This window comes from Acipenser ruthenus, chromosome 14 (genome assembly GCF_902713425.1).
Source record: "Acipenser ruthenus chromosome 14, fAciRut3.2 maternal haplotype, whole genome shotgun sequence".
NCBI classification, from domain to species: domain Eukaryota; kingdom Metazoa; phylum Chordata; class Actinopteri; order Acipenseriformes; family Acipenseridae; genus Acipenser; species Acipenser ruthenus.
In genome coordinates, this window is record NC_081202.1 from 33,276,837 (window position 1) to 33,301,741 (window position 24,905).

Below are 24,905 nucleotides of genomic sequence, written 5' to 3' on the forward strand. Positions count from 1 at the left end.
ATTGTTAAAAAAAAACACTTCTGTTAAATTGTACTTCCTGAATACAATCTTTGTATTTGTGATTTATAATAAGGTTTTACTTTGTGTTTTATTCTAAGCGATGTCTTTTCACACTGCTTTGCTTTGCAGTCCTCTTGCCCAAACTGCACTAGATGACACCTGTTATACAATGAAAAACACCCTGCACACAATGTATTACCTTTCTGGTATATGATCCGGAGCCAGGAGTGTGTACATAGCGAGTCAAGCAGTGGTTAAATTGGGACTTTAAGAGGAATGGAATGTAACGGTCATGGCCCGTGTAAGGTTGTTGACATGGGGGGAGGGATTTTATTCAGTGTGTGTTCTACCTTGGTCGTCTTGTGTTCTGGGCTGGAGTAGCAGCGTGGTACAACAGAAGACATACGCACCTGAATAAACTTTGGTGCGTCATTTTACGATATATTCTGTGTGTAGCATAAAACAGTTGCTCTAACTGTATACTAGTGAATGCTCTGTGATTGGTAGTTTTTACTTTCTATCAGTAGACCAGGAATGGAAAGGAGTCTGTGTTGTTACTTGCCGAAATTGTTTATGTGGTATTTGTTTTTAAATAAAGCATTGTCTGATATTCAAATATTTTTGTCTTGTTTGTTTTTTGATTGCTTCTTAAAATAGCATGTAGACTATGCACTTCTGATGAGCTTCACCGACTCTTTTGGTAACAGTGGGGAAGTATACATACTTCTGCAACAGTTTACACAGACAGAGTGCAACGAAACAGACTGACTTAAAGCGAGGCAAACCTGGAGAGATGGAGGAAGTGCTCCATTTCTGGAAGATGAATGTTTTATGCTACTTTCGAGTTCATCTATAACTAAGCTAAGTAAGAACTTACGCATAGCTGGTGCAACCCAGCCCAGGAACAGAATTCTACTTTCTATCAGAAGACCAGGAACAGAATCCTGAAGTGGCGGAACGCTGTTCTGGAATGTTACGTGCCAATTTAACCCCTGGAGTCAAGCTCAGAGCTGCTTTGCTGGAGGTTCAAAATGGCCTACCTGCATTATCAGTGCGGTGGCTGCAAAGGGATTTTTTCAGATATGGATTTGTATGACCAACATGTGCAATAAGTAATACTTTTGTTGTCATTTTCCCTTTTTAAAACTGATTATGATATTTTTTAAAAGTGACGATTGCATTAGAAAAGGAAACATGGGCTGTTCATAACTTGACAAATCTGACTCGTGCCTCAAAATGTTAAACCAAAACAAGTGTACAGTAGTAATTACATTAAAAAAAATTATACAAAAACTGCAAAACTAGCTTAAAGCAACTGTTTTAATACACATCAATGTATTGCCTGTTATTGTGAAACTGCTTGCTCCTAACTCACCGTTCAGTAATTGCTAATATACATTACGGGGAGCCATGAGAGAGAGCCCTGCTTATTGAACTCACCTCTGGTCATTAAACAAGGGGGGGGTTCTGAAATCCAGGAGGGGTGCAGGGCTAGTGCATTATAAACCCTTAAGTAGTGTCTCTATGAAAAGCCTACCTTTTTGTCCTCTGTGTCATCCTCGCTGATGTAGGAGAGCTTTCTCCGCACGTAGAAGAGCATGTCGTCCTGTCGGGGGGCCCATCTCTCCATGAAATAAGTGGAGAACATCCAGGTCCAGAACACTATCCGGTCATCCTTAAAACTCCCTAGAAAACAACAGGAGCAACACTTACAAGACTCGCTCGCTTACTAGCGGTTTGAACAGGTTCAGAAAGGTGAAAAGGGAAGACTGGCTTGACGACAGTAATGGAGGATGCCTGTTCTTCAGTCCTCCTAATTGTTAAATGGGTTCTAATCAGAGGTTCATTTGTAAATAAAAAGGTAGCGGATCTTATAATTAAGGAATGGGGGATAGCAATTTTATTTCTAGACCTAATGTAATGACTTTGATTTCCAGTAGCTCCTTCAAGTTCTCATCTGCTTGTGCACTGATTATCCCAGAACAATCACAAGCGCCTCTATCTAATACGAGTGCTTGTCCTGGCTGCCCTAATGCAGGACGAGCATGCCAGCCGCTCGCACATTCCCTGCCACATATTATGAAATAAGAGCCGTCAGCAGAGGAGTTACCATGACCGTCATCAACCCACTGCGAGGCTCTCAAGAACATGGGAATGTTTCAGCACAACTGCACAAGCCATTCTGTAGATATGGAAACAGGATAGATACTGTGACACACAGACACATTGACCTCAGGAGAACGGGCTGGTTTATAAGGATTGGGGACTTCACACCAATAAGCAGGACCAAAGTTATGGACAGCCTTAGCAATGAGGAGCAGTGATTTTAAAATCAATACAGAAGCTAATGCACTGGCCTTAAAACTGGGGAAATATGATGACACTGTATGTACAAGAAGCCCTCAATCAGCATGTGGTTTCTTTATATTTTATCTTATAAATCATGAAGTCACTCTCAGCCTATCAAAAATGGATTCAGAGCGTTCCAGTATACAGTGAAGCCCTGTTTCGCGTACCTCATTGCAAAAATAAGAAAAGTTAGCATAATGTTATTTGTGGGACACATATGTCCCTTGTACCTTAAAGGTTTAATTAAAACAGGATTTGTAATGCGTTAATGTGCACAGCTGACCCATCTCTTACAGTATAACACTTTTTTCTTTTCGTGAGCCCACTCATAGCAGAAGAGACAGGGTCCACTGTACATAATAAATAAAATATGAATTACCACAACATGCATTTGCACTAGACCACATGTGTACAACATTTTATAGAAAAGGCTTTGAATAAAACATTAAATTGTAATGCACAGGGGCTCCCGAGTGGCGCATCCAGTAAAGGCGCTCTGCCCTATAGCCTGGAGATCGCAGGTTCGAATCCAGGCTATGTCACAGCCGAACATGACCGGGAGTTCCTAGGGGGCGGTGCACAATTGGCAGAGCGCTGCCTGGGTAGGGAGGGCTTAGGTCGGCAGGGGAATCGGCAGCCGATAGGGCGCCTGTGGCTCTGCAGTGGAGCCGCCAAATCTGTGTTGTCCAACGGCACTATAGGTCTAGTGGCATTGCTGTGGATCTGCAGTGCGAAAAATGACGGCTTGGCAGGAGCACGTTTTGGAGGACGCGTGTTCCATCCTCCGTTTCCAGAGTCAGCGGGGGGGTTGCGAGCGGTGAGCCGGGGATACAGATAATAATTGGGCATGCTAAATTGGGGTGAAAACCGGGGTAAAATAATTGGCGACGACTAAATTAAAAAAAAAAATTGCAATGCAGAGTTACTAATGTAAAAACACAAAAGCACCCGAGTTTCACATGAATGTTCTATACAGTAACAGTGCGTGAATGAAAATAAATACCATGCTTCTCAATTTTAGGGAACACTGATCACAGTCCCTTGGAAACTCGTGCACAGTAATGACAGTCTTTATGCATGGTAGGTCACACTTGCTGAACAAGAAGCAATTTTACTGGAAGCATAAATTAAACTGACGAAACTGGGAACGGTGCCAGTAGCTTCGCTGAAATGTTGGATGGCAGCTTGATGGCTTGTCTTGTTTGAAATACTGTTGCTGTCTATGCTGCCAAAAAAAGACAATTGAAAAGAGAAAATGAGAGAAGTTCAGTACTAACGGACGCTGTCGGAATATTTCTGTGTTTTAAAGAATATAAAACCAGCATAAATAATATTGCAGCAAATTATGAACAGGTTACAAGGTTTTGAACTAAGAAAACTGAACACATGTTAATGTTAGAAAAAACATGCCTGTATGCCTTTGTTATTAGAGTGCATATACACTCTTGGAAGCTGGTCAGACTCAAAAATAGGGCCTCCCCTATCTTTAAATTAATAAAGACTATCGCGCGTGGAAGCCTGTAACGTTGGCAGAAGCAGGCATCTGGGGGAGCTAAACACAGAGGCTGGCTATTGCAAGTTAACAAAAAGAAAAAGTAACTCTTTCTATACAGAGCAAGGTTTAAAATTTAAAAAGAAATGTTATACCTATTTGATTTTATAGCAAGCACAGAGGTTTTAAAAAGTATTTTGATCTAATAAGGAACATAATGAATTAAATGCGCTGAAGAGAAATAATATGTTTGAATTAAATAGAAACATCATATTTGAACTAACAAGTGTTTTTGCCTGTCTGGGGCTTTGGTTTAATAAAAATTGTAATAACAACAGAGGTCTTAATAATGTTGTTATGTTTCTCACTATTAACAAGCCTGTCGTTTAATGGATTCACAATCAAGTTTCTTATTTAGAAAAGAAGTAAGCTTGATCAGAACGTAGTCTGTAAGCTTAACACATGTATTCTAGAATAATTCAAACGGAATATAAGTGTAAATGTTTTATTATAACAGAGGAAGGGTTATGTTTGAATATAAGACAATAAAAGTGTAAACTGGATTTAATAACTTTAGTACACAGTGGACATACTCTTCTTTACCTGCTTGTAGCAGAGCGGTGCTGGGCATGGAAAGTGCTTTTTGGCAGTCAAAGCGAGACTCACTGGTCGTTAGCAGTTTTGAATCCAAGGCCTTTCTATAATGAGCAAAATTAACTGCCGAAATACCTTTTGGTACCAGAATAAGGAAGTATATGGGGTAATGTCCGTTCTCTTCATTATATTATAGAAATTAATGAAAACTTGGCAGGCGAAGCAAACATTAGAGTGATATATTGGATGTTTTAGGATTTAGTGGTGGGCGCTTTAGCGGTTTGCATATCTAACCTAAGGGCTGAGTATGTGATAACCATACCTGTATTACCATGCTGAAGTATCAACTCTTAGCAGTCCATGTATTCAGCGTGTCAGGTCCAATTTATTTTCACACGCGCAGTTTATTTTAGACACGCTGTTTAAAAGTATTTTTTTCACAGTAAAACAGGTTTAAAAGGCACTGCATATCAACAGGACACTCAGTACTGCATCTCCAGCCCCAGCCCCCCCCCCCCCCCACCCCTCGTTCACTGTATTTTTCACATACCTCTTCATAGTAGTGCATACCGATAAATCATCTCCTGATCACTCGTTTAATCACCAAACTCCACAATAATACGATCCAAGTCATTATTTTTTTTCGGCTTCTCTCGGCTCCTAACGGTCTCACTCGGCCACTGAATGGTTTTTTCGGCTTTATCCGGAGAAAAAACGACTAGAGACCTGTTTTTTACATCTTTTTGATGATGTTGGAAAGGGTTAATCTACATGTCATTTTAGGCTACTGAAAACTGAAAAGAAATCGTTTTTGATTGCTAGACATATCAACAGCACAATACTGTGTATACTGCATGATTATTGATTTGTCTGGGATTGGTCTGTGGAAAAGGTGGCAACCGTATTGCCGACCCCTGCCCTAGGCCTTTCAAATGTCAAGTCCACTTGGAGATTCATTTATATAGCCTCCTTCATGTGCCAGCAGCCCAGGGCACTTCACAGACATATACTGGAATTAAACTAAAAGAGCTCTAAACTGCTGGCTAGTAAAAGGACAAATACAAAAAAAAACGTTTTGATTTAAAAATATTGATTGACTCCATTACCAAGAGGCAGTTAGTGGTAGATCTCGGAGGTCGGGCTGCTTTTTAAGGGATATGTAACTCAAATAGACGGGGCTAGAGCCATAGATAGCTTTATAACTGAGGAGAAACAAGGATAAGCTGTATTCAGTAAATCTTATGAAAAAATGTAAAAAGGCTACTTAGAAACAAACAACCAAAAATAACAGGACAAAAAAAATAGGGATTTTGAAATACAAAAGAAACAGATTTACACTTCTAACAATCCATTAATCATCCTCTACAATCTAGCTGTCTACGCATATATATATATATATATATATATATATATATATATATATATATATATATACAGTACTGTGCAAAAGTTTTAGGCAGGTGTGAAAAAATGCTGTAAAGTAAGAATGCTTTCAAAAATAGACCTGTTAATAGATTATATTTATCAATTAACTAAATGCAAAGTGAGTGAACAGAAGAAAAATCTAAATCAAATCCATATTTGGTGTGACCACCCTTTGCCTTCAAAACAGCATCAATTCTTCTAGGTACACTTGCACAAAGTCAGGGATTTTGTAGGCATATAGTCAGGTGTATGATTAAACAATTATACCAAACAGGTGCTAATGTTCATCAATTCAATATGTAGGTTGAAACACAATCATTAACTGAAACAGAAACAGTTGTGTAGGAGGAATAAAACTGGGTGAGGAACAGCCAAACTCAGCTAACAAGGTGAGGTTGCTGAAGACAGTTTACTGTCAAAAGTCATACACCATGGCAAGGTAGTTATACTGCATCAGCAAGGTCTCTCCCAGGCAGAAATTTCAAGGCAGACAGGGGTTTCCAAACGGGCAACGTTGAGGACCGTAGACGCAGTGGTCGGCCAAGGAAACTTACTGCAGCAGATGAAAGACACGTCATGCTTACTTCCCTTCGCAATCGGAAGATGTCCATCAGTGCCATCAGCTCAGAATTGGCAGAAAACAGTGGGACCCTGGTACACCCATCTACTGTCCGGAGAAGTCTGGTCAGAAGTGGCCTTCATGGAAGACTTGCGGCCAAAAAGCCATACCTCCGACGTGGAAACAAGGCCAAGCGACTCAACTATGCACGAAAACACAGGAACTGGGGTGCAGAAAAATGGCAGCAGGTGCTCTGGACTGATGAGTCAAAATTTGAAATATTTGGCTGTAGCAGAAGGCAGTTTGTTCGCCGAAGGACTGGAGAGCGGTACACGAATGAGTGTCTGCACGCAACAGTGAAGCATGGTGGAGGTTCCTTGCAAGTTTGGGGCTGCATTTCTGCAAATGGAGTTGGGGATTTGGTCAGAATTAATGGTCTCCTCAATGCTGAGAAGTACAGGCAGATACTTATCCATCATGCAATACCATCAGGGAGGCATCTGATTGGCCCCAAATTTATTCTGCAGCATGACAACGACCCCAAACATACAGCGAAAGTCATTAAGAACTATCTTCAACGTAAAGAAGAACAAGGAGTCCTGGAAGTGATGGTATGGCCCCCACAGAGCCCTGATCTCAACATCATCGAGTCTGTCTGGGATTACATGAAGAGAGAAGCAACTGAGGCTGCCTAAATCCACAGAAGAACTGTGGTTAGTTCTCCAAGATGTTTGGGCCAAGCTACCTGCCGAGTTCCTTCAAAAACTGTGTGCAAGTGTACCTAGAAGAATTGATGCTGTTTTGAAGGCAAAGGGTGGTCACACCAAATATTGATTTGATGTAGATTTTTCTTCTGTTCACTCACTTTGCATTTTGTTAATTGATAAATATAAACTATTAACATGTCTATTTTTGAAAGCATTCTTACTTTACAGCATTTTTTCACACCTGCCTAAAACTTTTGCACAGTACTGTATATATATATATATATATATATATATATATATATATATATATATATATATATATATATATATATATACACACACACACACAGAGTATATTAAACAATTTTATTAAAACAAGAAACAAATGACCTTGATTTAAGTTAGGCATCTAAATCCTGCTCTGGTAGACCAGCTTTAGCATAAGAGATTGAGCACATCGTATTCTTGGGGGGGGGGGGGGGGGGGGCTTACAATCTGGTAGCGTATGGAGAAACTACATTTGTCTGTATATTACACTTCTATTACAGTTGTCAGTCATGGTCATTTACTTATACATGATACCGTTAGCTCTAATTGTATATGTATTGTCATGGCAGGGGAGTGTATGTCACTGATTCACAGTACTTGTTTTGTAACGCTTGGCCTATTTCTTCCTGTACCCTAACCAGACACTTTGTGTCAGACTATCCACAGTAGACAGTGAGGAGCTTTGGCTGTCATTGACTGAGACAGACAGGGTTCTAATGCACAGTCATCATAATGTATTCGGCAACACTACAGACCCCCTTCAGAAAAGACAGGATGCTCTGGCGATCAGATATAGATACAAGGAGGCAAGGTCAAGGACCAAGCCAAGTTAACTGTACAGAAATCAGCATTTGTATTGCAAATTCAATTCAATACAGGGATGGAAATAAGGCTCCCATTGCACGGTGGTTTGACCCAATTCTAGCTTTGCTACGAGTTTAATAATACACACCTCACCTTGTTACCTATACAGCTCCTAGTAAAACCTGGAAATGGTGAAACTGCTATGCAATAGGAGTCTTATTTCCATCCCTGCAATAGATCCAAGACAAGTATGCCAGTGACTTGATACTCAGTATTCTTTGTGCTAAAATTAACTTAACCTTCCAGTGAAATATACTGCAATATTAATAGAAACCATCTTGTTTGAAGTTTCTATGAGTGTTAACAATCATTCTGAGTGGCTCTTTTTGCTATTTCTTTTTGTATGATTCAATGTTTTTTGTTCAGGGACTTTAAATATGAGTTCAGGAGCTGCTCTTCAGTTCAAGTTGCTTGCTGTAGACATGTGTTTTGTTAGCTAGATCAGCTGGGGTGTCTGTCCTGTACATTAGTAAGTGCCAGCCCCATCATAGTGCATCACAGTGCATTGCCAGCAAAACAAAATGGAACTGGTTGATCTAGCCTGTGTTGCATAGATCTACAGCACTAGAACTGAAGTGCAGCTCCTGAACTTGGGTGAACAAACCTTAGCACAGGCTTGTCTAATTAAAAGTATACTCATAGCATAGCCCTTATAAACTCACTCAGCTTTGGAGAGTAATGCATTGGTCTTGATCTGACTCAAGTGCTTCATTGAAACATCATGAAACAGGCTGCTGTGGCTATGATACTAAGCAGCATAACATTCGGTTTGTTTTCGAGCAGATGCGTTAAATGCTTGAAGGGTTGTGGTCCAATCTCTTATAATTACAACATTAATTCTGTTATTGTTATTATCAATGATTATCAATACAGTATAATTAAGACTCAAATGACTCATGATTGAAACTCAACCAGATTACATTTATTTGACTCCAAAGCACAAACTTACATGTATTAAACAACTTAAGGTGGTCACTAGCATCAAACAGCTGATTTAAGATAATGGACAAGTTCCCTGTTTCTGCTGGGAGGCGTCGGTATGTGACTCCTTCAGGTGGTGGATAGGGGATCTGGAGGTGGGGTTGTGTCTATAACTACCACTATGTATACTGGAAACATATCGTTTAAAATAAGATGGGGCCCCTTCACTATCCCCTTTCATATGTTCTTATGAAATTGGCAATAAACCAATTTCCATCAAAACAGGTCATTATGCTCATCACCCAGCCATCACCTTACAATATATACCGCAGGTTAAATATAGGCCAGTACATAGTATATTCTCTTGCCAAAGCTTGGTGTGGAAACCATGTCTTTGAATACTCGGTCATTTCCACTTGACATATGTACCTTCCATACATAGTTCACACTCTCTCCCTCCACTAGTATCCATGATCATCCCATTTCTCTACATGCTGTCCCTGATTAGGTCGGACAGGGATCTCCAAGGACAGCCAGCCACTTGGATGTGAACCCCAGCGAAGAAAAGATGAGAAGCAAATCTGATTTACTGCAGGAGTCATTCCAAAATCATTTTCAAGTCTAACATAAAATAACAAATTGGAGGGACTACAGTAACAAGGTTGTTACAGGTCTTTCTGATTCAGTAAGTCAGGCAGGGCAGGTGTTGGATAAAGAAATAAACAGGACACTCAATAACTAAAGAAATCCACTTCTATTCTAAAATGAATCCAGAAAGAACCAACGTATAGAAGACTTTTAAAATCCCATTGAAATCATGTTATAATATTGTATTACCCAGTTAGAGTGGAGTCTAAAGTCACACACCCCTCTACCGGTGCTATCGATGATACATTACAGAGCTACATTACATTAATGTCTTCAGTCTTTCCTGTGAGGGTGACCTAATTAATCCTGTCAAATCAGCTTACAAACTGCCTGGAGTTTTTCTACATGGTTTGCAGTGATCAATCAGACCTCCCTGGCAAGCACAGTCTGACAGTGAGATAAACTGAGACTGAATGGAAGTGTACACAGCAGCAGTGCTGGGCACTCATTTCAATCCTTCAGCTCTAACAACAAGGCCACACTGCCTCCTTCCCTCCCAGTCTCTCAGCTCTAACAACTAGGACACACTCCCTCCCTCCCAGTCCTTCAGCTCTAACAACTAGGTCTCACTGCCTCCCTCCCTCCAAGTCTCTCAGCTCTAATAACTAGGAAACACTCCCTCTCTCCCAGTCCCTCAGCTCTAACAACTAGGTCACACTGCCTCCCTCCCTCCCAGTCCCTCAGCTCTAACAACTAGGAAACACTCCCTCCCTCCCAGTCCCTCAGCTCTAACAATTAGGTCACACTTTCCTCCCTTTGTCCCTAAGCTGGAACCACTAGGTCACACTGCCTCTCTCCCTCCCTCCTAGTCCTTCAACTTTAAGCACTAGACCACACTGCCTCCCACCCAGTCCTTCAGCCACTATGCTATACTGCCTCCCAGTCCATAGCTATAAAGAATGAAGCTACCCTGCTATAAAAATTAGACCATCCTTTTCTTTTTAATGTATTTTAATTAAATATATAAATAAAATAACTAATAAAACAAACAAATAAATAAATACCAAAGAGCAATCAGAATAATTTTGACCAATCAAAACTGTCTATTCTGGGAATAACTTGAGACATTGTGCCTGCAGGACACTACACATGCGACGCACACTTAGTGGGATGGATGTGCAAGATGTGAAATGAGGTTCCGGCATTCTTCCAGTCCTTTGTGCCTGGCTGTTGATCCACAAAATCTGATCCCATAAAAGAAGTGTAACTGAGCCAGGACAACACACTGTGTCTACAATTCCTCACACTCACGCTAATCTGGTTCTCTGTGAAGAAGCTCAGGAATATTCAACAGGATCAGGGTCCACAATATCCAAACAGACAAGACAGAACGCACTGCAACTTGGAACACGTACGCTATGCCACTAGCAAATGCTTGGATTATTATTAATTTTCAGTTGACTTAACCCCAGTTTTCTACCCTAATATATAATGCCCAATGAATGTTCTACCTCTTGTGTACACTACCGTGTCTCTTCTCCCTCGTTTCCATGCGCACTCAACCCGTGCTGAAAACCCTGCTGCCCCTCATTCTGTGTTTCCATGGTAATTTAGCCGACCCGCATTGGCTGCCAATCCGAGCTGCCCCTGATTTTATTCTCACCCTTTCCCAAAGCAGGCCAAAGCGGGATGGGTGGAAGTACATCACAACACTGACCAATCAAGTGACGAGTGGGTGTGTACGTCACAACACTGACCAATCAAGTGGTGAGCGGGTGTGTACGTCACAACACTGACCAACCAAGTGACGAGCAGGTGTGTACATCACAACACAGGCCAATCAAGTGACAAGTGGGCGTAAACATTGAATCCACAGGGTGAGCACGTTTCTCTGTGGTTTAATATTCTCTGATCGTTTTCTTTTAGTAACAAAAAGCTCCAAAGAATTGTTAGGATTATTGGAAACAAAGCAGTAGAGCCCATCCTTTCAGTTTTGTAAACCAGGTCTGAGCAGAAGTCATGTGAGGGCCAGTATTAATCATTTAGACATAGTAAAGTGCAGGTATGCGTATGGTTCAACTTGACCCATGATGAGTCTGCTTTCGTTCCTCGTAGCCACACACTATTTTGATGTGCAGCTAATGTTTCAAACCTGTTTTTCCAGCCAAATCAATACGTCTCTGCGTTAAACTCATCAGGCAGATCACGGATAACGGATTCTGTAAAAATCTCTTTCTTGCCTAAACCCTTTTCGCAAAAGGCCACGGCTCGTCAACTTCTTCCTCGGCTGCACTTCAGACACATGACATTTAAAAAGGGCTTGTGTTGCTTGTCACTTACGACCACTCCAAAAAAAAATCCATACTGCTGATGGAGCAGGACTTCACACAGTCACGTTAACTTTGACCTTGTCTACGTGAAATAGTGGAGGTATTTGTATGGATGGATGTCACATCCAGTTAACCAGTCATCCAAATGTGATGGACCTTAGCAATTTCCATCACGAATGGGTCAATGAGGATCAAGCCCAAAGACAAGCCACAGATATGTGCTAGAGTGACCCAAATCACAGAAACCTTCAACACTGGACAGGACTCACCTGTTCCACTCAAGCAATAAGGTCATATAAGCTATATATTTTATGTCCAGTCACTGCATTATATTTTTACAAACACTACAACAGTGAAAATTTCACTGGCTTCATGGATCAATCCAAAGACTTTCAAAGTGCATCAGCACAATATCAGTCACAGCTTATTTTTTTTATTAAAAAAAGACTTGATTACTATAAATACATTTTTAAAAAGTAAATCATAAGAACAAAATAAATTACAGATTATGAACCAGTAGTAACTACTGTAAAATCTAGCCAAATTCTAGCCACTACCAGCATCCTAAACACGGGTACAACTTCTTGGAACTTGGATTTTGAAAGAGCAACCGAACATGCAGGAGAAATGCATTCATGGTTGGTGCTGCACATTCTAATAGATGTTCCGAGTGGGATGTTCCACTCGGAACATCAAAAGCCAGCATTCTACTGTTATCCACAGTCTGACAGTAAACATATTTCACAGTCTGAGATATCTGACATGTGCCCATGCACACGTTCTATCTGAGAATCAGAGGCCACCGGCCTGCACTGCCTGCAAGGGCTTTTCCAGGACTGTAAAAACATTGGAAGGGATTCAAGCAGTTTGAGAGGATTGTGGTTACTGATGCACTAAGGATAAGGGTACAAACCTTTTGTATTTCCAGCTACTTCTTTTTACAGAAAGGCAGATAACTTGCGGTTAAATCCCCATCACGAGAAATCTTGTGGGAATGTGGCTGGAGCCTTATGGTCATCATTTTATTAATGGGTAATTAAGGATAGCCACAGAATATAAAAGACCCACTCCAGGCTCATTGGGGAGGAGAGAGTTTAGGAGAGTTGACAGCGAGAGCGAATGCTACCAGTGAGAGATACGTTTTTTTAAACGTATAATTATAGTTCGTGTTTGTTTTACTTTGGCCTGTGTGCCATTTATTTTATGTTTTGTTAAAATCTTTATTTTTTTTTAATTAATAAAAACACTGAGCGCCGTAGCTCCTCAATTTCGCCCCGTACTACCTGTGTTTTGGTTTCATTTCCCTGGTCCGACATCACCAGCCATGCCTACAGTACTGAATGATAAATAGCCACTGTTCTACAAAGGGATCAAACATTTGTTTTGCAACAAACCAAGCATACATACATAATGTACTAAATGTTTTGCAATGGAACATTTCTAACTTGACGTTATCAATTTAAAATGCTGGTTAAAAGAGTGCAACAGCTTGTTATCAAAACGGCTGTAAAAAAATCCAGTATGAAGACATTTTGAGTTAATCATGAATGACATTTTCAGAAAGAAACATAAGCACTCCAGATAAGATTTTTTCTTTCTTGCCAATAACCCTGTCTGCCCACTTTACTAGGAGCTGTACCTAATATCCGGGAGGGTCAACGCTTGCACTGATCACAGCCTTGATACAACATGGCATAGACTCCACAAGGTGTTGGAAGGTGCCTCAAGGGATCTTAATCCAGTCAATCATTAATAACTTCATGGCAGCAGTGTGGAGTAGTGGTTAGGGCTCTGGACTCTTAACCGGAGGGTTGTGGGTTCAATTCCAGGTAGGGACACTGCTGCTGTACCCTTGAGCAAGGTACTTCACCTCGATTGCTCCAGTAAAAGTCCAACTGTATAAATGGGTAATTGTATGTAAAAAATAATGTGATACCTTGTAACAATTGTAAGTCGCCCTGGATAAGGGCATCTGCTAAGAAATAAATAAATAATAAAATAAAATAAAATAAAATAAATTGGTGCAGAGAGGTATGCAGAGGATAGTGCTGACGAATGTGTTGTTCAGGTTCATACCAAACATTGATTACCTGGGCAATGCCAAATCCAAATCCAATCAGGTAGACAGGTCCTATTAAAGTGTACATTCAGTAACTTTAGTACAAAACACTGACTCAGTTATCTGTATGATATTATCTGGGATGATGACGTGAAGGTCACAGCACTTCAAGGAGAACCACAGCTGTTTGAAATGAAGTTCAGGGACAGGAAACCCTACTCTAAAGGCAGATGCTGGGACTTGGGTCAGCTCCGGATATGATGAGCCAAGAGACTGTGGTCATGTACAGTCAGTAGGGTGACATTTTAGGATCTGAGGGGAGGCCAACATATAGACTAGTCAGTGACTTACATCCCCTCACCACTGCAGTGAATACAGCAAAAGAAGGGGATGTAAGTATGAGTGGATCTTAGATGGATAGCATATGATGACTCAGTAATCCAATGAAAGAGAATAGCAGAGAGTTATGGAGGTAGTTGTCCATCTGTACAGTAGTTATACTGTATATGTACAGTCACATGTCACACTGTCACTTCAGTTATATTCCTACTGTTTAAGCAATAGAAGCCTGATTCAAGAGCGTTACAATCTGGTAGCGGACGGCGTCAGGAACGTACAAGCTTCCATACAGACAAGAAGTGCTGCACAAACACGTTATTTGATTATTTGGCTAGGGCTCTCTGCACAAATCAGATGCTGACAATCAGGGATGGCTCATTGTTGTTGATTAGGCAAATTTGTGATGATTGCTGATTTTCTTAAGACTGTGGAGAACAGCAATCCACACAAATCCAAGCAGCTTTCTTTCACTTTGAATGGTAAATTAGCCCGATCAACACCAACGACCCTCACCTGTGGAGAGCTTGAGCCGAATAAATCGAACAATCAGTTTGTGCAGCATTACAGACAAGGTCAGCTACCAGTAGTCAGGGCTTTATTGCAATTAGAAACCGCTAAAAAGTGTCTTTTTTTAACATTTAAAGCTGTGCCGTGCTCCCCTTTTAACGCTATGGTCGGGATTGTGTTCCACCAGAACTGTAGGGAAATGTAAATGATTAGAGTGCAAATGGCAGAAAACCAGTTTGTGGAGATTGACATTGGCATAAGTAGAGTTGCTATGGCAACGACCAACTTGGCCTTAGGCTTATACTGTTGAGTGATAAAGCATGTGCATGAATGTAAGAGAAAGGAGAACTATGGTAAACAATTAACCACAGTAACCTTGTAACAGTTACTGGTTGGTTGCACCTGAGTGGAATAACAGCTGAATAACTAATTCTACTGCTGCCAACTATAACTACAAGTAAACCAACTGTAGTCACATATTAACCAACTAGAGTATAAATACCAGGCATAGAGGCAGACACACCTCCAGATACCTCCAGATCATCGATGTCTGAGGCTCTCTCCAAGGGAAGGTAACTTGATCAACTGCCTTATCTCTGTTAATACTAGTAGCACATATTGTAGCTAAACAGTAGTGTTCACTGAAGAATGTAAAGTTTGGTATTTGGAACTAATAAATGGTAAGACTTGTTACAAATCTTGTTAAGATTTGTAACATGACCTGGTCTCATCCTCATTGCGTAACAAAGTAGTTAATTCCATGTTTACCTTAATTTTTAAACCTTACATAACAAGAATTCTCGTGCTCGCGTAATGGCATTATGGGGCCAATAGGAGCCATGATCACACCGCCTTATAAAAGGGGGAGCACCACAATTTAAAGATTTATTTACCGTTTCCATGTTTCTCTTGAAACGGCAAATAAACTGTTGTATAGGGACCAGCATGGCATATTGTACATTTCATATGAGCTAAAAATCCTCTAACTAATGACAAACACTGTGAACTGCCTGTTAAAAGTAAAGAAAAAAATACATAAAAACACTGGGACAGCTCTGCAAAGGAGATGCTACATGGTTACAGTCCTAACAAACTCGATAATTAAACCTCTTATTAGGGAATGACAGTATGCCAACTCTCCAGCACTGGCAATCGAGAAGCCGTCTATACAGCTCTAATGGAGCCACTGACACAAATCACATCTGGAACAGAATGCAAGCACATTAACTGCACTGCAGGAGACTCAGAGTGAAACCACCAAAAAATCAGGCACCCGCCTCCAATCACTGTACTGCAGTGAACTGCCACCTGTTTGCTGGGGTTTGTCCTTACCCAGCACAGCGGGAGTCCTTTATTACTGCCGCCAAAGGCAGCGAGGAGACTGCAGGATGGTCTTTTAATGGTTTGGGGCGTGAGGAGGGAATTGTACTGTTTAAAATCAAAACCTTGTTGTTCCATTTTTGACAAGGCTTAAAGTGTCACTCTCTATTTTGACCTACAGATGTGTGGAGATTCCAATTGAACTACAGTACTTTGTGGTGGCTCAGCCAATCAGATTCCATCAAAAGTGATCTTCAACATCCATAACCCACGGGTTCACTTTCTACAATTAAAACAATTCAGTGACATCATCATTTGATCTTTTGATTGATTAATTCAACAAATTTTCTAACTAAAAGTGGCAGAGTGGCGTCGAAGAGAAGGGGAGTGCAGGGCATACAGTGCCTTGCAAAAGTATTCAGACCCCTGACCAATTCTCTCATATTACTGAATTACAAATGGTACATTGAAATTTCGTTGTTTGATATTTTATTTTAAAACACTGAAACTCAAAATCAATTATTGTAAGGTGACATTGGTTTTATGTTGGGAAATATTTTTAAGAAAAATAAAAAACTGAAATATCTTGCTTGCATAAGTATTCAACCCCCACACATTAATATTTGGTAGAGCCACCTTTCGCTGCAATAACAGCTTTAAGTCTTTTTAAGCTCTTGATATGGTTGACTGATGCACCATTACTCCAAGCCCAGCCATTGAACTCTGTAGCTCCTTCAAAGTGATTGTTGGCCTCTCTGTGGCTTCTCTCACAAGTCTCCTTCTTGTTTGAGCACTGAGTTTTGAGGGACAGCCTTTTCTTGGCAGTGCCTGGGTGGTGTGATGCAGCTTCCACTTCCTGATTATTGATCCAACTGTGCTCACCTGGATATCCAAACACTTGGATATTATTTTGTACCCTTTCCCCAATCTATGCATTTGTATTACTTTATCTCTTACTTCTGTAGAATGCTCTTTGGTCTTCATTTTCCTTCAGATTCACAGCCTGACCAATGATCCTTCAACAGTGGGGTTTTTATCCCTCTATTTGCATAAGTTAACTCTATTGGCAGTTGTGTTTACTGAGACTAAAATATACTAAATATTTTATATTTTATATTCATCCTTGCTATATTTTATTTGTGCATTTGGGACATGTAGGGGGCAATGCATTAATTATATAAAATCCTTTGTTGTATTTAAAAAAAAAAAATATATATATATTATATATATATATATATATATATATATATATATATTGTTGATTAACAAATCCACAGTTAGTGCTACGAATCCACGGAAAACTGGATTCGTTAACAAACCCACCACGAGTCAGAGCAATTAAACAAACAAAAAACGAACAGCCTTTTATTGCAATCATTTCAACCATTAGTTTATTACACATTTCAAACGTAACACTTAGAAAAGGGCTTGCGATTTCAATTTAGCATTCCATATTGTTGGCTAAAAGTAGGGCAATACAATTATACATTAATAATGTAAACATTGTGTTGTCATAATTACAAATTGTGACAAAGCTTCTTTATTTACAGTATAACTCTGAACACAGTTCTGTGCTCCTAACACGACCTCGGTGGATAAAGGTACGCTCGGCAACGAAGGATGGGTTTAAACAGTGGGAACACAGCCTCTTTTAATAAACAATACAAAACAAAAATAAATCCTAGCTCATGTTTTGGAGCGCCAACTAAACTGAATAGGATCCCAAACTTTAGTCACACGCTAATCCGGTTTACTGACAAAGTATATTATATCTGTGATTTGAGTATATTTAGTTTTAAGATACACCACATTCAGGTCTATACACAATTCCTTACCTTCCCACAGACAGCTTTTGTTTTTGAAACCTGTCCTTTTATACCTGCCTGGCTTGTTAAATTACGAACAGGTGTAGTAGTTTAACTAATTGACCGTCAATCTGTGTTCTTGGACAGCTATGGCATTCTGGGACATGCAGTTTTTCATTCCTCAATTAAACAGCAAGAACAACATTTCAGTTTTTTTTCAGGAACAAAAGCGATTTCATCATTACTTTATAAACCTCCATCAATTACACATTAGAGTTAAACTGAGCTTTTGCATTTCCCAATACAAACCATTGCATTGTCATTGTAGATTAATTGGTTATTTATAAATACCCTTATGTACTGCATTAGCTAATTATAGGTTAATACATAGTTTTGAAAGTGTCTGTCATTGTACAAGAGATGTCATCCCTGCAGTTTGGGCTTGAGGACTGTGAAGCGAAGTGGAGCGATTCAGGCTGCTCAAACTGTGCAAAATGATGCATCTAAACAATATAAAAAAGTAGCCTACTCACAAAGTATTAACTTATTATAAATCGCAAAAACAAAGATTGTACTACTATTTAACAAAACAAAGAAAAAAATTATTGTTTATATAACTTTATACTTGTGTTGTATGTTTTATGAACAAGACAGCATCAGTACACACAGGATAGGATGCACTGAAAACAGTAACTGGTTGATTTCTAATGATTTACAATTTAATACATGGGATGCTTTGTAGGAACTAGACTAATGGACCGCCATTAGTGCAGGGGTTCACTGTGGCATTAAAGTAACAGACTATACTGTCAAAGCAGAGTCTCCTAGCTGCTAGGTCAGGGGAATTCAAAGAGAATGTAGTTTCGTATTTACGGGGAGTCAGTCGATTCTTCTTGTGAAGATGAAAGTCGTGACTATGATCTGCAGCCGGCTGCAATCCTGGAAAGCGTCCAACAACATGCTTCAGTCCTGAATTTCGTTATGCCTTTCCTGTGCCCCACTTTGTTTTATTGTTGGAAAACATGGAACAAGTATTGAATAGCAGTTTGCTACGCATGAGGAATGACGGCTGTATTCATGTTATTTTTCTGAAAAGTGATTTAACATTGGATAGAAAAAACTGTTAGTTCCAAAAATGCAAGCACTGCTGTGATAGATGAAGGCTGCAATATGGTAGAGAAGTTAAGATTATTTTGTGTCAAAGCAAATGGCTGGCCAGCAGCACACGGCTGTACAAACAAGTCCTTTGATCTCCAGCCCTGACATGAAAGAAGCTTGCCCTTCGGGGAATCCACTGGGGTATAAAACTAGTTAACAGGTTTTTGCTTAGAAAATACAGCTGGTTTATGACGGGGTCATAAAGCTAGTTTTCAAGGGGACCGAAGAGCCAGGCTCTAAGACTTCAGAGAGATCCAAAAAGAGATAATGCCTTGGGATCAAAGGGTCTTAGGCAAATCGGAGAGATAGGAACAAGGAAGATGACAAAAACCAGATGTATGGACCTTTTTGACACCAGGGTCTGAAGAAAGCACTGAGTTCAGAGATCTTCACACTAGATCACACACACACACACACACACACATACACACACTCACACAAAATGGAATATATGGCAACAGGATAATGAGTTGTACCTTTTCTATTGGTTAAGTGTCAGAGAAAGAGGAGGAGAGAGACACCTATGCAGAAGGGTATTTAATGTCATGCAACAATTGTAAGAACGAGTATTCTGTGTCCTGTACCTGGGACCAGGCTCCCTGCATATTTCAATAAACCTAACAACTGACTGAAGAAAAGGACTCTGTGCAGTTTCTTGAATCTACTTACTCACCATCCTTTTTTTTAAGTTACATCATTTATAAACTCCAGGTCACAGGCAGATGCCAGCCTCAGAGATGCATTTCTATTTTGTAAACATATCTTCAGCTTCCTAATAAAATAAACTGAATTAAAAAGTTTGAATCTCTCACACATACTACTGTGGCATGAACAGATCATTCGGATTGATCTCTCCACAGGTGAGGGTCACTGGTGTTGATCTGGCTAATTTGAGAATCCAAGTAAAACAAGTGAAGAAATATCTGCTTGGGTTTGTGTGGATCGCTGTTCTCCACAGAGTCTAAGAAAAGCAGCAATCATCACAAACCCAAGCAGGTACTTCTTCACTCGTTTCACTGGGAATGATATATTTGCCCAAATCAACACCAATGACATTCCCGATTGTCATCTCCTGATTTCTGTGGCGAGCTCAAATCCGAATAATCGGTTCATGCAGCACTAACACATACCCACACACAATAAATATCGTGCACTTCGAAATGCTGTATCTGTCCCTGTTGAGGAACCGAGGAAAATCCCTCTACTCTTGCCAATCCCATCCCAGAAATCTGTTCTACTTTCTCTTCCTGTTTCTAAACCCTGAGTGTGTGCTTAGAGGCAAACACTTTCCTTAATAGTTGGTTTTTGTTTCACTCCCTAACCCTTTACCAGCTCAGTCAATCCCAGTTTTATTATGCAAAGTAATACCTGCACTCAAAGTATCCACTTGACATTGAAGAATCCACTGGAGTGAGAACGACACATTTCCCTGGGTCACACCGTCTCAGAATGTCACAGGAGTAGCAGTTTCCTAGCTCTGTGTAATTGTCATGAATATGGAGTTTTCACTGAGCCCATGCTAATGCATACAGCATATTGAAAGGCAGGTTTAAATATCTTGCGAATAGGGTCAAGCAGGGGACTCAGAGCTGCACAGTTTAACAAGGATGTGGGCTAGGGCGATTCTGCACTGTCTAAGGAATCTCAGACTCCTGCAATACAATGGACACAACCTTGAGGCTGAATTATGAAGTGTGTGTAACTGGCATAAACAATCCCTGTACACCAGCAGGTTAGTCATACTAGTCTGACACCTTATATCTTGTTCATGTCTACGGTATTTTCTGGACATTAATGCTTTAATGCAATGTGAAGGGTGAATTCAGAGATGTGGGGGGGATGCTGTAACCAGGGTTGGGGTTTATTCCTTTTTTTTCAATTCCAATTCCATTTACAATTCCTTTTTAAAATCAATTCTCATTCCCTTTTAAGCAACTCCAATTCCTTTGAAGGACTTGGAATTTGAATCAATTAAAAGGCAATTGGAACTGGAAATTGATTTTAAAAGGAATTGGAAATGGAATTGAAATTGTAAAAAAGGAACTGACCCCATCCCGCTCCGCAATCCCAGCTGTTATAAAGAGGCCTGCATCTCCTGGGCCTTTAGTTAAGTGGAAGAGGCAGGGTCCAAACAGGACACTCGCCCAGGTCTACTGAAGGTAGACTCCCAGTCAACCTGAGACAGGATTATATCCTCACATACTGTGTCAGACAGACTGCTACAGTACCAGCCAGAGAGAGAAGGAGTCAAGCGCTTTCTCTGGGATCTGAATGGAGAAAAACAAAACACAAACTCTAAACAGATTCCCCATGAAAATGCTACTCCGGTCAGCCTGTCTGGCAAGATCTGAAAACAAAATCCAGACATAGAGGAACACTAAAACCATTGTTCAAACGAGGAACAGTTCCCTAAAATAAAAAAAAAACAGGTCCCTAAAACAAGGAACAGGTTTGTATTTTGAAGTTCTGATTATTATATGGAACTATAAAGTCTGTTGCATGAAATGTATATACCAAAATAAACTAGATAAAGACGGTGCTGTTTACCAATACAAAGACACGCTGGCTGATCTAGCCTGTATTACATACAGAAACTGAAGAGCAGCTCTAAAACAAAGACAAGCAATGAAAAATAAAAACACACAGTATTTGACCAATTGCAATAAGAACCACACAGAATGAAGGATAAAAAAAAACAGAGCCACTACTTAATGTGATTTTTCTTTAGCTTAGGCAAGAAGAATGCCCTAAGTATATTGTTTATGAAGGGATTGTCCTAGTTTTAAAGCTAAGCTAAAGAAATCCACATTGAACAGGAGTTGATAGAATGCCAGTCAAATTAAAAACACTTGTTAGGATTTCGAGCAGATGGAAAGAACAGCAGTGTGTTCTGGACTAAGACTGCACAGATGGAAAGAACTGCACAGTGTGTTCTGGAATAAGACTGCACAGATGGAAAGAACTGCACAGTGTGTTCTGGAATAAGACTGCACAGATGGAAAGAACTGCACAGTGTGTTCTGGAATAAGACCGCAGGGTTCTACGACTGACCCTGCAGTGCATTAACATGCTATTCATCACACCTGCAGACAATATTTACTTCTTATCAGCACAACAAAACAACGGAAACAATCCTATGTATCTGAATCCAGTAATGATCTACACTACATCTCAGTGACTATTTAATGAAATTCCTATTTGCAAAATGTACCTTCATTTATTACAGTTTTTATATTAAATGTGTTTTTTTTTTCTACAAATGCAAGCATATTTATAAACTGGGTATGTGCTAGCACTGCTAACATCTTCAGATCTGCAGATCCACAGAGAAGCCACCAGACCTATAGTGCCGGAGGACATCTGAATGCCTCCACTGCAGACCCGCATGCGCCCTATCAGCCACAGGGGTCGCTGGAGCGCGGTGACCCGCGGATTGCCAGTCGACCTAAGCCCTCCCTATCCAGGCGGCGCTTGGCCAATTGTGCGCCGCCTCCTAGGAACCCCCAGTCACGGTCGGCAGTGACATAGCCTGGATTCGAACCTGCGACCTCCAGGCTATAGGGCACATCCTGCACTCCATGTGGAGCGCCTTTACTGGATGCGCCACTCGGGAGCCCCTGCTCATTGCTTGCTTAATAGCATTTTTTGAATTCCTTTCATAAAAAAGAGGCAAAGTTGGTACTTTTGAGAAAGGAAAATAAAGCTTCTAATTTTACACAGATGCATTTTTGAGTCCTAAAATTCACATTCTAACACCATCTGGAAATCAAAGATGGAGGTTATCTTAGAACATTAGAGCCTACTTTTACACATTCTACTTAGCCTCAAACAGAAACTGCACGTCACCGCGGCATAGAGTCGTTTGACGGAAAACCGTGACGCAGTGATGCTTGCGGACTGTACAACTCTAACGGCTGAAACCAGCTACTGTGCACGTGTTAAGAAAGCACACACGTAAAACTCACTAAAAATGTATGCTTCTGCGGTAACCAGGGTCTGGGTCAGTTCCTGTTTTTCAATTTCAATACTATTTCCAATGATTTTTAAAATGAAATTCACATTCCCTTTTATAAAATTCCATCATTGATCACAATTGCAATTAGAAGTACTGTATTAAAAGGAGCTTCTTACAGTTGCAACAAATGACTTAAATTGAAGTCACTGTTAGTGAATTAAACTGGCTTCAAATGAAAGCAGTTGAACAATCACAACAATTACTAGGTCTCTAAAACATTCATTCCAGTTACAATCCCTTCGAAGGAATTGGAATTGGGAATTGATTTTAAAAAGGAACTGAAATTGAAAGACAGGAATTGCCCCCCAAGCCTGGTAGTAACGACCTTGATAAAGCCCATAGTCCTGCATAGTCTTTCTGATGGACACATTTGCATAGGTACCTTTTACTAAGACTGCCGAAAACACAAAGCACCTGTCAAGGAGGGTTTGCTAGGTCACTTACCACCAGATACATTCTATCCCTTCGAGGGATAGCTGCTCGCCGTGATTTCCGGTGGTTCCTTTAATGGCGTTCCCAAGGTGAATGCATTTCAAGCTCTGCCACCCTTTACCTCAGAGTGGTTTGAAATCAATACCTGCTGATGGAGCTGCAGCTGCTCTCACACAATTGAGGGGGGGGGGGGGGGGTTGGCTCACAGCAGCATCTACTACACCTTTCATTAACACAGCTCCACTCAGCCTCCAGAGTGAATAATTAAAGACAAATTAAAGTTTGTCAGACTTCTCTCCTTCGTGCATCCTTGAGTAGAAATGATTGTGATTCCGAACTCTGTTGTAGATTTCAACAAAGATATGTTATTAGATTCACTAGATCAGCTGGGTATTTTATTTTCCTTACGCACACGTTATAAAAGAATCAACAAGACAATACAATGTTTTAATTAATATAGGCTTCCTTTATGACATCACTCCTTTTTTTCTTAACCTATCAGAAAACACAATTACATACTGATGAAAGTTTTACAAGCCTCCTATCAACCAATAATATCACTGATCACGTGGGGCCCACTTTTCTCTATCTTCAAGAGAACACCACTTCAAAACATCCTTAGGTATTTCACTCACAAGGCAATAAAACTAATGGAGGAAGAGAGAAGAATAAAAGGAGTTTAAACTGTGGGGAAGGAATGTTTAGCCAAAGGTGTCACTTTCCTAAGAACACAGGATAAATTGCAATCACCTTTCAAGTTGTCATAAAATGTAGGAACACTAAAGCTCTCTATTATTATTTCTTAGCAGATGCCCTTATCCAGGGCGACCTACAATTGTTACAAGATATCACATTATTTTTACATACAATTGCCCATTTATACAGTTGGGTTTTTACTGGAGCAATCTAGGTAAAGTACCTTGCTCAAGGGTACAGCAGCAGTATCCCCCACCTGGGACTGAACCCACGACCCTCCGGTCAAGAGTCCAGAGCCCTAACCACTACTCCAAATGTATTTTTTGTTTACGACTGTAAGTCGCCCTGGGTAAGGGCGTCTGCTAAGAAATAAATAATAATAATAATAATAATAATAATGAAGTTCACTCAAATTATCCACAGGACAGCCATAGGTTCCCCACATTGTCCTGTGAGTATTCTGTATATCTCAAGGCTGCACTGGACTTGAAGGACCAATCTTAAGCAGCAAAAATGGAGCAGAATAAGTTTCCATGCCTCAAGCCTGCCCTTGACTGTCGAGGCCACCCTTTCTCTTAGAGGGCTCCTTTGGGGCTATAAATCTGTGGCGACCTACTCTAAAAGCTAACCATGGCCAGGTTGTGTAAGTACTGAGTTTCAGAGTACAAAAACACATTCCTAATCACCAGTGAGTGTA

General features: G+C 40.3%; 1 protein-coding gene across 2 annotated transcripts in view; it reads right to left on the reverse strand.

Moving 5' to 3' along the window:
- Window positions 1-24,905, reverse strand: part of LOC117419843 (uncharacterized protein KIAA0930 homolog) — a 71,419-nt gene that overhangs the window by 35,605 nt on the left and 10,909 nt on the right. For both annotated transcript variants that reach the window (XM_034033112.3, XM_058986404.1), the window contains one exon: window positions 1,538-1,686. In XM_034033112.3, the coding sequence (XP_033889003.1) occupies window positions 1,538-1,686 (149 nt within the window). The remainder of the gene's footprint in view (window positions 1-1,537; window positions 1,687-24,905) is intronic.